At 41.4% G+C, this 14,423-nt stretch overlaps 1 protein-coding gene across 1 annotated transcript in view; it reads right to left on the bottom strand.

The window, feature by feature from the left end:
• DAPP1 (dual adaptor of phosphotyrosine and 3-phosphoinositides 1) overlaps positions 1–14,423 on the bottom strand; it is a 49,054-nt gene that overhangs the window by 20,875 nt on the left and 13,756 nt on the right. Inside the window, exons 2-3 of the mRNA XM_032400891.1 lie at positions 7,882–8,004; positions 4,155–4,288 (exon numbers count right to left, since the gene is read on the bottom strand). Of these exons, the coding sequence (XP_032256782.1) occupies positions 4,155–4,288; positions 7,882–8,004 (257 nt within the window). The remainder of the gene's footprint in view (positions 1–4,154; positions 4,289–7,881; positions 8,005–14,423) is intronic.

The following is a 14,423-nucleotide window of genomic DNA, read 5'->3' as shown; positions in this document are numbered from 1 at the left end:
GGCCGCCTGGGTGGCTCAGGCCATTAAGCGTCTGACTTGGGCTCAGGTTATGACCTCAGGGTTCTGGGACAGAGTCCCGCATCGGGCTGTGCACTCCACACTCAGCAAGGAATCTGTTTCTCCTTCTCCCTCCCCTTCTCTCTCCCTCTCTCTTTCCCCCTCCCCCTCTCCCTCCCCTGCTCCTTTGTGCGTGCGTGCTCTCTCTCTCCAATAAATAAAATAAAATAAAATAAAAATTAAATGCTGTCTAAATTTTCAAGATTATATATATGAAACTTAGCTAATTACAAGAGGATTCAGTAAAAATGGATAATGGACCAAACATATCCATGCTAATAAAAAAGTCTCAAATTTCCAAGTCTATTTGAGTTGAACTTAGAAGCCATGTACACATATGAAGGAAGTTTTACATAGCAGCCTATGATTACAAGTGAAAGTCAAATTCTGAACTTAATCATTACCGAACATACATACAACATCTAGCATCATTTCAAACGATGCTCTGTATAAACTTTGGAAGCAAAAATTAATTGCCAGAAGTTCGCTGGTTGCAGTGTTGCCATGTGCATTGCAATACAGGCTTTGGCAATGGGATGAATGGGAAACCAACATGACATGATGAAATGTTGTGGATAATCAGTAGCATTTATTCTTTTACGTACTGGGATGTAGGATCAGGGTATGAAACTGACAAAAATCCCTCTTTTCATGGGATTTACATACTAGAGCAAAGATTTTTTTTTATTTTTAATTTTTTTTGCAAAGATTTTTTAAAAAGTGAATTATGCAATATGTTAGAAGATAAAAGAGCCACTGAGGAAAGTACAGGAAGAGAACATATTAGATGTCTCTATGATATATTTGGGAAATGATTGGAATTTGACAGAAATACCTTGAGTGTTTATGGGTGTCAATAGAGAGAAATTAGAGGGAACAGAAACTTTCATGGAGACTGGAAAGGTTAAATGCAGATTATAGCAAGGGAAATTATAATAATAGAATATTGAGGCTGTCAGGAGGCTTAGATCTTGCTTAGGAAATCTTCACTCTTCTGATTAGGAAACAGAAATCCTGAGAGTTTAAAGAGTAGAGAATAGGAATAGAATAGGAAAAAAGATATCTTAAAATAGTATTCTTCCCTTGAGGTTAACACTTTTACGTCTCCTGAGTACAAAGATTTTCTTAGGACCTAGAGCCTAAGGGAAACTTGGGTTTCCCTCTATATTATGTATAACCGTAAGGCGAAGTGAAAGGGTTATTTGGAGGTTCCCCGCCCCCCCCCCCGGCCTCGTTGCCCTAGAAGGTAAGGCCATCCTGGCCAGTGGATAAGTGTGGGGAAATCTCTCTTAAAAAAACTCACTCCCCAGGCACTGCAGGGGGATGCTGGCCTGATGGGGGTCTGGGCTAAAAGGAGTGGGCTGACATACGCAGTTCGAGTCCTTTCCATTCCTAGGATCTGAAGGTGAGAACCCTGGCAGGCCTCATCCATCATGCAGGCAAATACTTCCCCTGGTAATCTTTAATCGAATGAAAACTTTAGGAATTTGCACTTCATCTGATGGTGAACAAGAAATCATCAGCCTGGAGGTTTCCTGATCACTGGGGGGTCAACACCAGGAGCCAATACTTACCTGAGTAAGAAGAGACCTATTTTTAGAAGGTGGCATCCTGGTTTCCATTCACTGTTATTCACAGGTCACAGTGCTGACTGTGGCTTCTGAAAATCTGCTGGGCTTACGAGTCATCATGACTTCAGCACCTTATCTTGTTTCCTAAGGCCTATTACTCCCAGAAGGGCAAAACTAGAACACTCACTTGTCATGGGTTTTTCCCCTTGTCCCCAGCCTCAGTGGCTTTGCCTTCATCTGGCTGGGACAGATAATTGTCTTTGTGTAAAAAAAAAAAAAAAAAAGAGGACTATTTCAGGGGCAGTGGAATCTAACTCAAGGGCTGGCAGTTAGTAAGCCAAGTACATACCCATAAGCATCAGGAACCTGTGGCAGGGGTTCAAATAATGGCAAATTCCCTGTTGGATAATGATGGAACAGAGAAGATGCAGCAGAGAGGATAAAAATCTTAGTTTCCTGAGTTTTAGTGCAATACATAAAGTAGTTATGGTTAATGTTAATGATACAGCAAACTTTAGCTTTGGATAAAACTACCATAGAGTCAGGATTATACATTTTTTTTTTTTTTTTTTACAATCACTAATGGATTAATGGTAAACCTTCTTTAGTTAGATTAATGTATTTACAGGGAAACTGAACATATTTACAGGAAATTTCATTGTCCTGAATTCAATGTCAAGGAGCCTTGACTTTGGCAAAGTCTTAGGTGATCTTCTTGCCTGGAGATTGGGCCTGTGCCAGAAAAGTTCAACCAGAAACCACTACCTTCACTTTGGTCTTAAAGTTTTTTGAAACGTGTCGATAGATAGAGTGTGCACCTTTTCCCTAACTTGGAGAAACTTCAGGAAGAAACACAGAGAATGATCCAAGGGGTTAAAAATAGAGTCTAGGAGGAGAGTTTAAAAGGAGGAAGCTGACATTGCTTGGACGAAGAAAGAAGGCTGCAAGATAACACTTATCATGGCTTTGAGGCTACACAGAGTTCCCTCTCAGAGTTATCCATCCACTCATCCACTCGTTCACCCAAAGTGTCATGCACCGTATCAGGACTTGGGGGATGTGGAGGAGGACACCAGCAGAGGCAGATAAAACGAAGTCTTTAGCTTCAAAAATCTCTTCTCAATTTCTAGTGACTGAGAAGTGAATAAAATTGAGCGTAGGGTTGGAAACAAGTAGGAAGTAAGTCTGCAGTGAAGGGATTTGAGAAATTGAAAAGCTTGCCAATGCCAAAGGAGCGATGGAAATTAAATAATACATCCCCACCTGCCATGTGTTTACGAGAACCACTGCTGGTTAAATGGTGAAGTAACTTTCAGGGCCGACTGGAAGAAGTTCCAACAGAAAAAAAAAAAAAAATTAGAGCTTCAATTTCGTAGTCTGCAATCTTCTATTATACGCCTTGTGCGGTCAGTATAAAGCAAGGCAACTATTTTGTGGTTTCCACTGTGCTTTTCATCTACACTTGATACTGTATGATTCATATCAGGGTCTATCCAGGCCACAGAAACAGCAGAGAAGGAAAAACCAGTGGTGGCATCTCTCCCCACAGTGAAGTTAACAAAGAGCCCACTGGCAATGTTTCCCAAGAAAACAAGTATGTACAAATTCACAGTAAAACAGTGGTGCTGCTAAGTCTTGAGTTCCTCTTCTGCCACAAGTTCTGGAATTGCCCAACTTTTGATTAACTGAGAGTTATCATCACTTAGGTCACATAAAATTGTGATTCTGTATCACAAATATAGGGCTGATCTGCTTACTTTATTGAACTGGTACAGAAAATCAAGTTAGATAATTCAAATACCAAGCTAGCGTGTTTTTTGGGTTTTTTTTGAACTTGAATATTCTAGTTTGACTTTAACCACTCAAACAGGGAAATTCAAAATTTTCCATCCATCTTCAAGTCCAGTGTAAAAACTTACAAAAACCATGACAATAGAAACAGAATCTTATGGTAAAATAAAGGCCTCGCTCAAGAGAGCAATTTCTAGTCAATATTTGCAATATTCAGTGATCTTTGTGGAAATTTAAGTAAGAATTTCATTTTTAAAATGCTCAAAATTATGTTATGGGTTTCCCCAATATGCAAACTGCCCATACCTAAAATTATGAGGAATCAAAAAGTTGTTCTAACCTTTCTTCTTTCTTTGTTGATTATTGTTATAAAATGAATAGACTATTTTTAAAAAATTGGTACTTTAAACCAGTCCATTAAATAACACATTCTAAGAAAACTATCTACTTTGTACAAAGCACATTGTTTTCTCCTAATGATAATACTGAGATAGATATATATATATATATATATCTCAGTATTCTCATATATATATGCATATATCTATATATATAATTTATTAATGTAGCATATGGCACGATAATTGGAAAAAAATTGTTTCTAAACATATATCATTATGTATCATAAGCACATAATTCAACAGAAGTGACAGCTACTTAATGAAATCCTCCCTGTTCCTCCTCCATCCTGAAACAATGTCTCCTAGGTGAAGTATTTATCTGTTCATTGCTTACCTGTCTCACTTCCAATCAAAGGCTGATTTGCAAAATGCTTGACAAAATCCTTCAAAGATGAGAATTCATTAAAGCCAAATTTAAATGAATATCCGGTATATTCAACATGAAAGTGTTTGACAGAGTCTTTGGCCCTGAAAGGGAAAAAGAAATGCTTAAGGTTATTTAACAAATGAATATCTTTTTTTGAAGAAGGGAAATATAACCTTAGGTACTAGCATCACCATTAAACCTTTCTAAAAACTGAGAATTACAACACAATTATTGAAACCACTGGCACTTTTAGTTTTTTGGTGGTTTTTTTTCTTGGCAGAGCTCTTCTCAATTTTTCACTGTAATGGAAGACAAGAGACGATTCTCCCTGTGCACTCTCTGACTTACCAAGAGGGTCCTTGAATGGTAATCCCCTTCAAGGGCACATGTTTAAGACCGGCAGAGAATAGGGATGATAGAAATCTCCCCAGCTTCTTTTTGGCTCTTCTCTCTCTCAATCTTACTTGTTTGGGAGCCAGTCTGAATTCTGCTTCTGTCACTTAATTAGTTGTGTGAGCCCCACCCTTTTCTTGCCTTGCTGGTTCCACTGCCTACTGAATAAAATACTCAATTTCCTACAATGTCATTTTCCACCTCACTTTTGGAATGAGGCAGAGCATTAAATAAATTATAAATTATAAGTATATATAGTTGTATATAAATTATATATATTATATACATACATAGATATATATTATTTGACTCCCACTATTCCTCTCTTCTCTATGAATGGCCTGCTCCAACTTTAGCACACATCAGAAATCAGAATCACCTGGAGGGCTTGTTAACACCCAGATTTCTAGACCCTACCCCCTGAATTCCTGATTCAGTACTTCCAAAGTATGGGGCCCTGGAATTTGCACCCTTAACACGTTCTCAGGTGATGCTGCTGGTCTGGGGACCCTGAGAACTGCTGCTCTAATCCAAGTGGACCTACAGTTCTAGAAGTTTCTACCGTTGTCCCTCAGCTCTTACAGTTCCCTTCACCTGCAACATCATCCCTTTTGTTTCTGATCAAGCGTCAGTTCAAATACCACCTACTCTGACAATCACCAAATGATACTTCCATCCTGAGTTACCTGCTTCGCTCTCCTCAGCCATCCAAGCACTGATCTTGCTTTCTTTCCCATGGGTTACTGCACTCTACCTTGTAGAGAGCTTCCTGTGCAGCGTCCCATGGCCCCTGGGAGATACTTCCTCAGAGCAAAGTCTGGATCTTCTACAACATTCATCAACTTAGTCGGCATAGACCGGAGGCTCTCTAATACTTAGTGTTAAGGAAGTGAACCAATGAATGAGTAAAATCAGCCATTCTTTCGATCCAGGCTGTGGTTCCTGTCACCTCTGCTGGTGGATATTTATTTTTTTTCTTCTAACAGCATTTCCAAGTGCTTGTCTTGGAAATTAGTGAGTTATATTTTGCATTTTTGTACAGATGTGATATATATATATGCCACCTAATTGTAAGAAGCTTCTGATCTAATTGTTCAGATAAGACATCTACAGGTGAAAAGTTAACATTCTTTGATCCAATACTTCCACAGGTTTGTTTGTGATTTTGGGGAGATCTATGCATTAAAGGATTTGCAGCCTAACCACCTGATGAGATTTTCACCTTTGCTATCCATCAGAGAAAGCACCATTCCTGCTTCCACCCAAGCAGAATTTCATGTCTGATTAATACTTTTCCCTAAATGTTATTTAGAAAAATCTTAAGCAAAATGTAGCAGAGTAACATGAAAAATGTTAATGAATGTGTGCTCCTGCATGTGTGTGTTTTCTCAACGACCCTTTTATTTACCCCATCACCCTCCCACCGATTTCTCCCACTGCCCTTAGAGTCGGCCTCTACACTTCTGCTCCCAGGAGTGAAGGTGTGGCAGGCAGCCATCTATCATGACCCCGATTCTCAGTCCCTGGACTACATCCATGTTTTCCCATTTATTCAATAAAATGCTAGTGTAGATGCTGCTATGAAGGGATTTTGCAGATAATTCAGGCTCCACATTAGCTGACCTGACAATAGGGAGATTGTCCGGGTGGGCCCAACTTAATCACATGAGAGTCTTGGTAAAAGCAAAGAGTTCTTTCTGGCTGGTCACAGGAGAGGAGATGAGAGAGACACGCTCTTGCTGGTCTAGAAGGAAGCTAACATCTATGCTGTGAACTGCCTGCGGAAGCTACTTGGCAGGGGGCTGTGGGTGGATTCCAGAAGCTGACCCTGGTCCCTGGCCAATAGCTAGATGGAAAATGGGGAGCTCAGTCCTACAGCAGCAAGGAAATGAATGAAAAGGAATGAAGCAAAAAAGAAGAGAATGAAGGAAGAGGACATGGAGTCCCAGCTGAACCACAGCCTCAGCCAGCATCTTAGTTTCAGCCTGGTAGGAGCCTGAGCAGAGAAACTGGAGAGCCCGCCTGGGCTTCTGACAAACAGAAACTGTGAGATAATCAATGTAGTTGTTTAAAGCCACAACGTTTGGGGTAATTTGTTAAGTGGCATAGAAAATACGGAAGTCCAGAGGCACAAAGAGAAGATAAAAAAAATTAATTCTTGGGTTTTGAGCTCATAGACACCTGCCATCAATTATGTAGGGAAATATTTTGGAGCCAGTTTTTCCCCCTCTTGGAGTGAGAGACTTAAAAAAACAAAGCAGAACAAAAACGGTCTCTAAACTGGATGAAAAAGAGGATGCATAGAGAAAGGAGTGTAGATGTTGCTACTGAGTTAGTGACCAGGAGGCCTAGACCATGTGGGACAGAAAGGAATAGAGAAAACCTCCTTATGCAGGATCAGTGTGAGGGGTGCAACATCAAGGGACTCTTTTCAGGGGAATATGGAGGCGCCATCAGAACAGCAGCAAAACAGTAACGGTTTGAGGTTAATGACGTTAACGAGTGGGTGCCTGAGGGCAATTTCACGGGGTCCTCACATCCCTAGTCTAAGCAGAGGGCAACGTCCCATAAACCCAGAAAGACTTGCCACATGCCCGCAGAAGCCACGGTGACAGATGCTGACCGAGAACCAACGCCTCCCCCTGGTTATCACCTGGCGAGGTCAGCTTTCCTGATCAGGAGGCCAGCCAGGAGGAAGCAGGGGAGGAGAGAGATCCCGGAAGGACTGGGCCATCACGGGTTGGGGCTGCGCAGGGACTGGATTAATTTCATTAACATTCAGAGGAAGTGGAGCTTGGAGAAAGGTCGGGCCATTCATAGGGAAAAAAAACTTAAAATTTGCCTTACTGCCTGCTTGAGTTTGCGATTATGAACGCTGCACAGTCACAAATCATTCTGATTTTCCAGGGGAAGCGAGGAATATTAAAAGGGCACTGGGCCAGGTTTCAGGGATTTGGATTCCGGCGCTGTTTCTATCGCTGATTTATGGGGTACAAAGACACTTTAGCACTTTGGGTTTCAGTTTCTCCATCAGGCAAGCGAGACATTAAACAATTCGTAAAGTGTCCTTCAGCTCTCACATTTTCTTCCCTGCTGAGGGAAGGAGGAAGAATGTTTCTTACAGTCCGCCATTCGGAGCTTGGAATCCTTAGAGCTGCAGGTCTACCAGGAGTCAAGAGAATCTTCTTCTGGCAATGTAAGAATGTTGTTATCTGGCAATGTGAGTGTGATGATAAAGTCAACGGCCGTGTAAGGAAGAGATGGGATGATGTTGAATTCATAGAGTTCGTAAGCAACCTACCTCACAGAAAGAGAATACAGCCCGGTCCTTTCATTGCTGTCCCTCAGAAGGTAGCTTCCGTCACATCCGTTTGAGAGGAGAAGAGCCTCGGCCGCGTGGCGTGTGAGGTTGCCGTGATACCACCTAGGAAGGAGAGAACCACACTTTCACTCGGGACTCACCGCAGGTGACTCTTCCTTCACTTGGTTTTCCTCTCCAAGATGACCTCAGCAATATTCTCCACCATAGGTAGCCCAGAGACCAAACTCTCAGCCCAAACATCAGGACAAGGAGCTCTCTGGGCCAGGCTGAGGGGAGAGTAGAGAGAATTGGCGAATAGGAGGGTTATGGGTTGAATTGTGTCCTGAAAATCCGTACGTTGAATATTCCCAGTACCTCAGCATGAGACCTTATTTGGAGATAGGGTTGCCTTTAGCAAGTTATAATGAGGTCATTTAGGGTGGGCCCCAGCCCAGTCTTCTTATAAAAAGGGCATATTTGGAGACAGACTTGCCAACAGGGAAAATGCCCTGGGAACGTGAAGATGGCCATCTACAAGTCAAGAAGAAAGGGCTGGAACAGATCCCTCCATTACAACCCTTGGAAGGAACAGACACCTGGATTTCTGGCTCCTATCCTCCAGAACTTTGAGACAATACCTTTCTGCTGTTGAAACCACCCATTTTGTGGCACTTTGTCACGGCAGCCCTAGCAAACAGACATACAAGGTTACTGTGTAAACAATTTTTTTTTCAAAGTCCAAGTCAAAAATAACCGTAAGAATAAGGTTTGGCCAATTTTCTCTCTTTCTTTTGCTCTCTCGCTCACGCCCTCTTTTGCACGTGCGGTACTACCTTTTGCAGTGTTGGCAAAGCACTGAGCTACTACACCGGAGTCCACGGTCATGAGTGAGATGAAGTTGAACACAAGGAATTCAGATGTTTTATACTGACATGTAAACCCCATCAGATAGTGTTTCAAACCGACAAATATCTGAGGAGCCAGAGAAGTCCCAAGGAGATTCAAATTGATCTATATGTTTAGAAAAAAGTTTGTTTTAGAAGAGGTAACACGGATCCAGGGTAGAAGAAAAAAAAAAACCCAAGTAGTTCAAAAAGAAGACTCAGTAAAAATAGAGCCTTATTCTCACCCTGAATCCCCAGTCCCCCTGCTTCCTTCCCCAGAGGATACCAAAGTCAACCATTTTCCTGTGTTTCCTCCTCAGAGACATCCATGCATCTAAAGGCATTCTAGTACGTCCCCCCACCTCCTAATTCTGCGGAAATAAGAGCATTCTAGGCACACTGATCTGCACCTAGCTCCTTTCCCCTAATTACAGATCTTACACGTCTTTTTAAGGACTCGCCAGAGGCGGTCCAGTGTGGTGGGTTGGGATTGCGGCCCCTGGAGTTGGCTTGCCTGAGTCCTATCCAGGTGATAGACCCCTCTACCAGCTGCACAACCTTGGGCAAGTTACATAACCAGTCAGAGCCTCAGCTTTCTTACTTCCAAAACAGGATTCACACTAGCCATATCCCATAGGCCAGTTGTAAGTACTGCACACATTAACACACATGAAATGGCCAAAACAGGCCTGGCAAACAGCAGAACTCAGGACATGGTAGTTGTTACATAAAACCACTGAGACCCACAAAGCCATCACTTGTGATACACCCTCAGCGGTGTGATTTTCTTGTGGCTCAAATATAATTTTTTATTACCTTGAATTTATTTGGGATAACAGGAAGCTAGGTCCTGCGGACAGTTACTGCTGCAAGGGACCCCCAGCTCAGGGCAGCCGAGAAGGGGACACAGGCAACTACACTATGCCAGTGATCAAAGAGCCAATGAAGAGGTATGGATAGTGTATGAGAACTTCAAGGAAGAGGGGCACCTGGGTGGCTCAGTTGTTAAGCGTCTGCCTTTGGCTCAGGTCATGATCTCAGGGTCCTGGGATCAAGCCCCGAATCGGGAGCTCGCTTCTCCCTCTGAGCAGGGAGCCCGCTTCTCCCTCTCCCTCCGCACGCCCCCCACTTGTGCTCACTCGCTCTCTCTCTCTCTCAAATAAATAAATAAAATCTTAAAAAAAAAAAAAAAAAAGAACTTCAAGGAAGAGCCCTACTCTGAGGGTGAGGGCTCCTGCTGTCAGGAACCACCCTGGCGTCTACTGGAACATCCCTGTGGCATGAATCTTTAGCCTGATAATAAACAGTACACGTAAGACCATCTGTGGAAGGAAGTTTTCTACATAGGTCTCCAAGCTATCTGTTTTCTAAATCTGCATTTCCCAATACATGTTTCTTTAGCATATTTCCTCTTTGAGGCACAGCAGCCCCCATCCTGTATTAGAAATGTATTTGCTGGCTGGAAGCAATGGCAAGGAGAAACATTTTTATAAGAACACCGACTAAGTTGTTTACGTGCAAAGCAGCCCCCTTCATTGAACTGATTCAGACAAGTTCAAATCTTCTCATTACAAAATGCTTTCAAAGGACAATTGGAACCTGAAACTAATACAATGTTGTATGTCAGTTATGCCCAATAAAAACAAGGACAGTTGGAGGAATTAAAAATGAAGCTACAGGGGCGCCTGGGTGGCTCAGTCGTTAAGCATCTGCCTTTGGCTCAGGTCATGATCTCAGGTTCCTGGGATCGAGCCCCGAGTCGGGCTCCCTGCTCGGCGGGAAGTCTTCTTCTCCCTCTCCCACTCCCCCTGCTTGTGTTCCCTCTCTCACTGTCTCTCTGTCAAATAAATAAAATCTTTTAAAAAAAAAAGTGAAGCTACAAAAAACTTCAGGTTCGGTTACAGCCAAAATTCTAATTCTTTTTGATAGGTGAAATCTCCACAAGGTCACAAGTCCTTAAATACATTTTGCCAATAATTAATTTTTAGATGAACACTTTGGCATAAGATTCAGTTTGAGCCAATAAATCACTTAATTGAAGTGATAAAACTTGATTAACGAAATTCTAAAACATAAAAGGTTTGGACATTTTCTTGGATTCTTTTCAGTGAGACCTGAAGTCTGTGTTGAAAACATGTACAGAATTCTTCTGATAATTACAACTTGATGGCAGTTTTTACTAAGAATTTTTTTATGGTCATCTTTTAAATAATAACTATGTATCATAAACACACAAGAAATACTTGAGCATAAAGCAGGGAGAATCACACTGTGCTCGAATGTGGAACATCTCAGCACAGGTTAATTTCTGGATGGCAGCTTGGTTGAGTCACTACTGCCATGCCCTTGGGTTTTATGGAGTCCTGGGCCTGGGCCAATCTAAGACAGAGACTGCCAGGCAGCCTCTTACATTTCATGATGTCTCTGGGGCAATGGGATCCTCATTCCCCAAAGTTCTCTTCCACAAACATCTGACCTTCCTCTTTCGGTTGAGCTAAGTATTCCTTTCCTAGAAATTTTGATGAACATATCTTCCGGGAAAGTGACTCTAGATCCAAATAACATTACATGTCCTTTATAGGACTATATCCACTTTTGGTAAGGATCATTCAAGACCACGTCCACAAAGAGCTAAAGGCTGAAAATAGAATAAAGTTGATAGTTTTCTCATAATCAACTTTCTCTACTTTTTATCATTCCAATCTTTATTTATTAAGCTTCAAATCTGTTGCAGACATTACACAAGGCATTATACTAGGCAGGTCAAAGGGAATAAACATGGAAAAGCCCCAGTCTAGTCTCCATTAATTTAGTCAGGAGGGTAAGACAAGTACTTTGCAAACTACGCCCAAGAGAATGGTTCCAGGAAGAAAGATCAAGACTGTTGTTTGAATGAGCCAATCTGAGTAGGCCTTGAAGGACACATAAGTTATTTGGTAAAGTGTGTATTATTTTTTCTGATTATAAATCATATGTAGTAAAAATTAAAATATGTACACATACAGAAGAGAAAGTGAAAGTCTTTCATAAAAGAGGAAATATGAATTTCAAATAGTCTCAATACTAATCAAAGAAATGCAAATTAAGACAACAATGTGATATTTTCTTCACTTGCCAGAGTGGCTAACCTTGAAGAATTAGACAGTATTAAGTACTGAATAATACAGGGCTATGGGTATTGCCATCCACTATTGGTAAGGGTAGAGGGTTGGAGGGGAATCTAGCACATGTGGGCTGAACATGTGCATGTGACCAGCTATTCCTGTTCTAGAGTCTGCCTGGTGAAACACTCAAAAGTAAGCTGAAGGAAATAGGAACAAAGGTGTTTACTGCAGAGCTGTTGGTGAGAGTAAATATTTGGAGCCATCCTAAATATCTACCATCAACAAAGTTGAGAGCTCATAGAAAAAGATTATGTAAGAAGTTAACTGAAGGTGAGAAGGCATTGAGAGCATTTTGTTGATGAGGGCAAGTGATGAGGGCAAGGGGTCAAGTGCTACCAGCATTTGTGTGTGGGGGGGTGGGGGGGAGAGGGGAGGGGAACGGTGGCGGGGGGAGGGGGAGGGGAACGGTGGGGGGGGGGGGAGGGTGGGAGGGTGTCCGGAATGCTTAACTTCCAACAAAGAACAATGCAGTCCTGACCACCTGAAAACTGTCCTGCTCAGAAGCCAAGTGCACCGCCACTGAAGATGTTTGTGTACGCACACACATCAAGGTTGACAGATCTCAAACATGTTATCAAGTTACAGGAACTAGTGGCAGGTATGACACCACTTCTTTTTAAAAAATCTTTCCCCTCCACGCAAATAATACAACACATACACATTTACATATAAAGATATGTAAAAGCATAAAATAGAAGTCTGAAAAAAATACACACCAAATTCAAATCCTGGAAGGAACCAAGATGAAGGGTGTTGTTAAGGGAGACTTTAGCTCCATCAGATTTTCCTAATTTGGTTTGATCTAATATAAAAAACACTAATAAAATAGATTCATCTATCAACTGGGAAACTAAAATTTGAAAAAAAAGAAAGCAGTTAATTTCTTCTTTAATCCAACCTCCAGAGATAGCCCTGTTAATGACTTGTTTTATCCTTTCATTCATTCCACTAGTGTTTATTGAACATCGGAACTGACCTAGCACTTGAGGGGGGTGGGAGGGAGGAAGAAGGGGACGGAGAGAGAGAGAAACTTCTCCATTTAAAGCCTGGTGACATTTGGAGTGACAGTTGTTCAGGGGCGGGAATAACAGGAGTGCAGGCCTTGGAACAAGAGAATGGTTAAGTGTGTCTAGCATCAGAGTGCTGCTTGGTGGTGTGAGTAACTCGGGGTGAGCGCCCGCGGGCAGCCATGGTGAGATGAAGCTGCGAGGTTGGCCATGTAACAAAGGGCACTGGATATTGACAGGTCCTTGGCTGACGGCTACAGGGATTTTTATGGCTTAATATGCACATCTGACTGCTCATTACATAGAGTCCTGACTGCATGGAACTATGTTCCAACTAAGTTCCTATCATTGGAACTGTTTAAAACAATTTTTTTATTACTCCGATTATTAGGGGGAAGAGTCATGATTTTAGAGAGCTTGGAGCTTGTAAAATTTGGAATTCTCTTGAACAAAATTGATATAAAATTACAAAAAATTAATTATTTAGAATGAGAAATCACAAAAAAAATTACACATTGTGACAAATATCACAAACATCACAAAACCCAGAAAAATAACTTATTTTCATTAACTGTCTCACATACTCTTATACTTTTTTCCTCTGTATTTTTGGTTCGATTATCTGATTATTTCTTCATATGACAAAAATTTTATAATATAGTTTTCTAGAGAGAGACTAGAACAATAATTCAGTCTTTCATCTAGACTATTTTTAAAAATTATTGACAGCATAGGCTTATTGGTGAAGTTTTTTAAATTGTTGGCAAATTCTGGGACCTCTATCAAATTTCTCTCAAATATGAGCTCTAAGATTCCAGGGTATTTTACATTTTCATGCACAGGAAGTAATCTTAAATACTCCTTGAATGGATGACATTTATTAACTATATGGCTAGGGTCTGTACCAGGGAGGGGCCCTGAAGCTGAGGCCTCATTGGCTTCACAGTAAACTTATTTCTGTTGACTATAAAAATCATATATGCTTCTAAGCTCTAAAAAATTAAACAATTAAAAATGTTTAGCTTAGGGGTGCCTGGGTAGCTCAGTCGGTTCAACGCCTGCCTCTTATTTTCAGCTCAGGTCATGATCTCAGGTCATGATCTCAGGGTCATGACATCAAGCCCCACATTGGGCTACATGCTCAGCAGGGAGTCTGCTTAAGATTCTCTTTCTCTCCCTCTCCCTCTGCCTCTTCCTCCCACTCCCGCATACACATGCATTCTCTCTCTCTCTCTCTCTCAAATAAATAAATAGATCTTTACAAAAATGTTTAGCTTAGTAAATAAAATCCACGTATAATCACCTGCCCCCCCCAATCAGGTTAGTTTATAATTCTTTTTAAAAATTCTTTTGTGCAGTGGGTGAATAAAGCCTCAACCCTAATAAGACTCATATCCAATCTTTGCTACATATTGATAATGATGGGACCTCACTACTTTATAGGCAAGGCAAACTCTTTCTATACTGCCATGGTTCATGATGGCCAG

This window comes from Phoca vitulina, unplaced genomic scaffold (genome assembly GCF_004348235.1).
Source record: "Phoca vitulina isolate PV1807 unplaced genomic scaffold, GSC_HSeal_1.0 scaffold3, whole genome shotgun sequence".
NCBI lineage: Eukaryota > Metazoa > Chordata > Mammalia > Carnivora > Phocidae > Phoca > Phoca vitulina.
The sequence above is the reverse complement of the archived record's forward strand: the minus strand, read 5'-3'. Positions and strand labels throughout refer to the sequence as shown.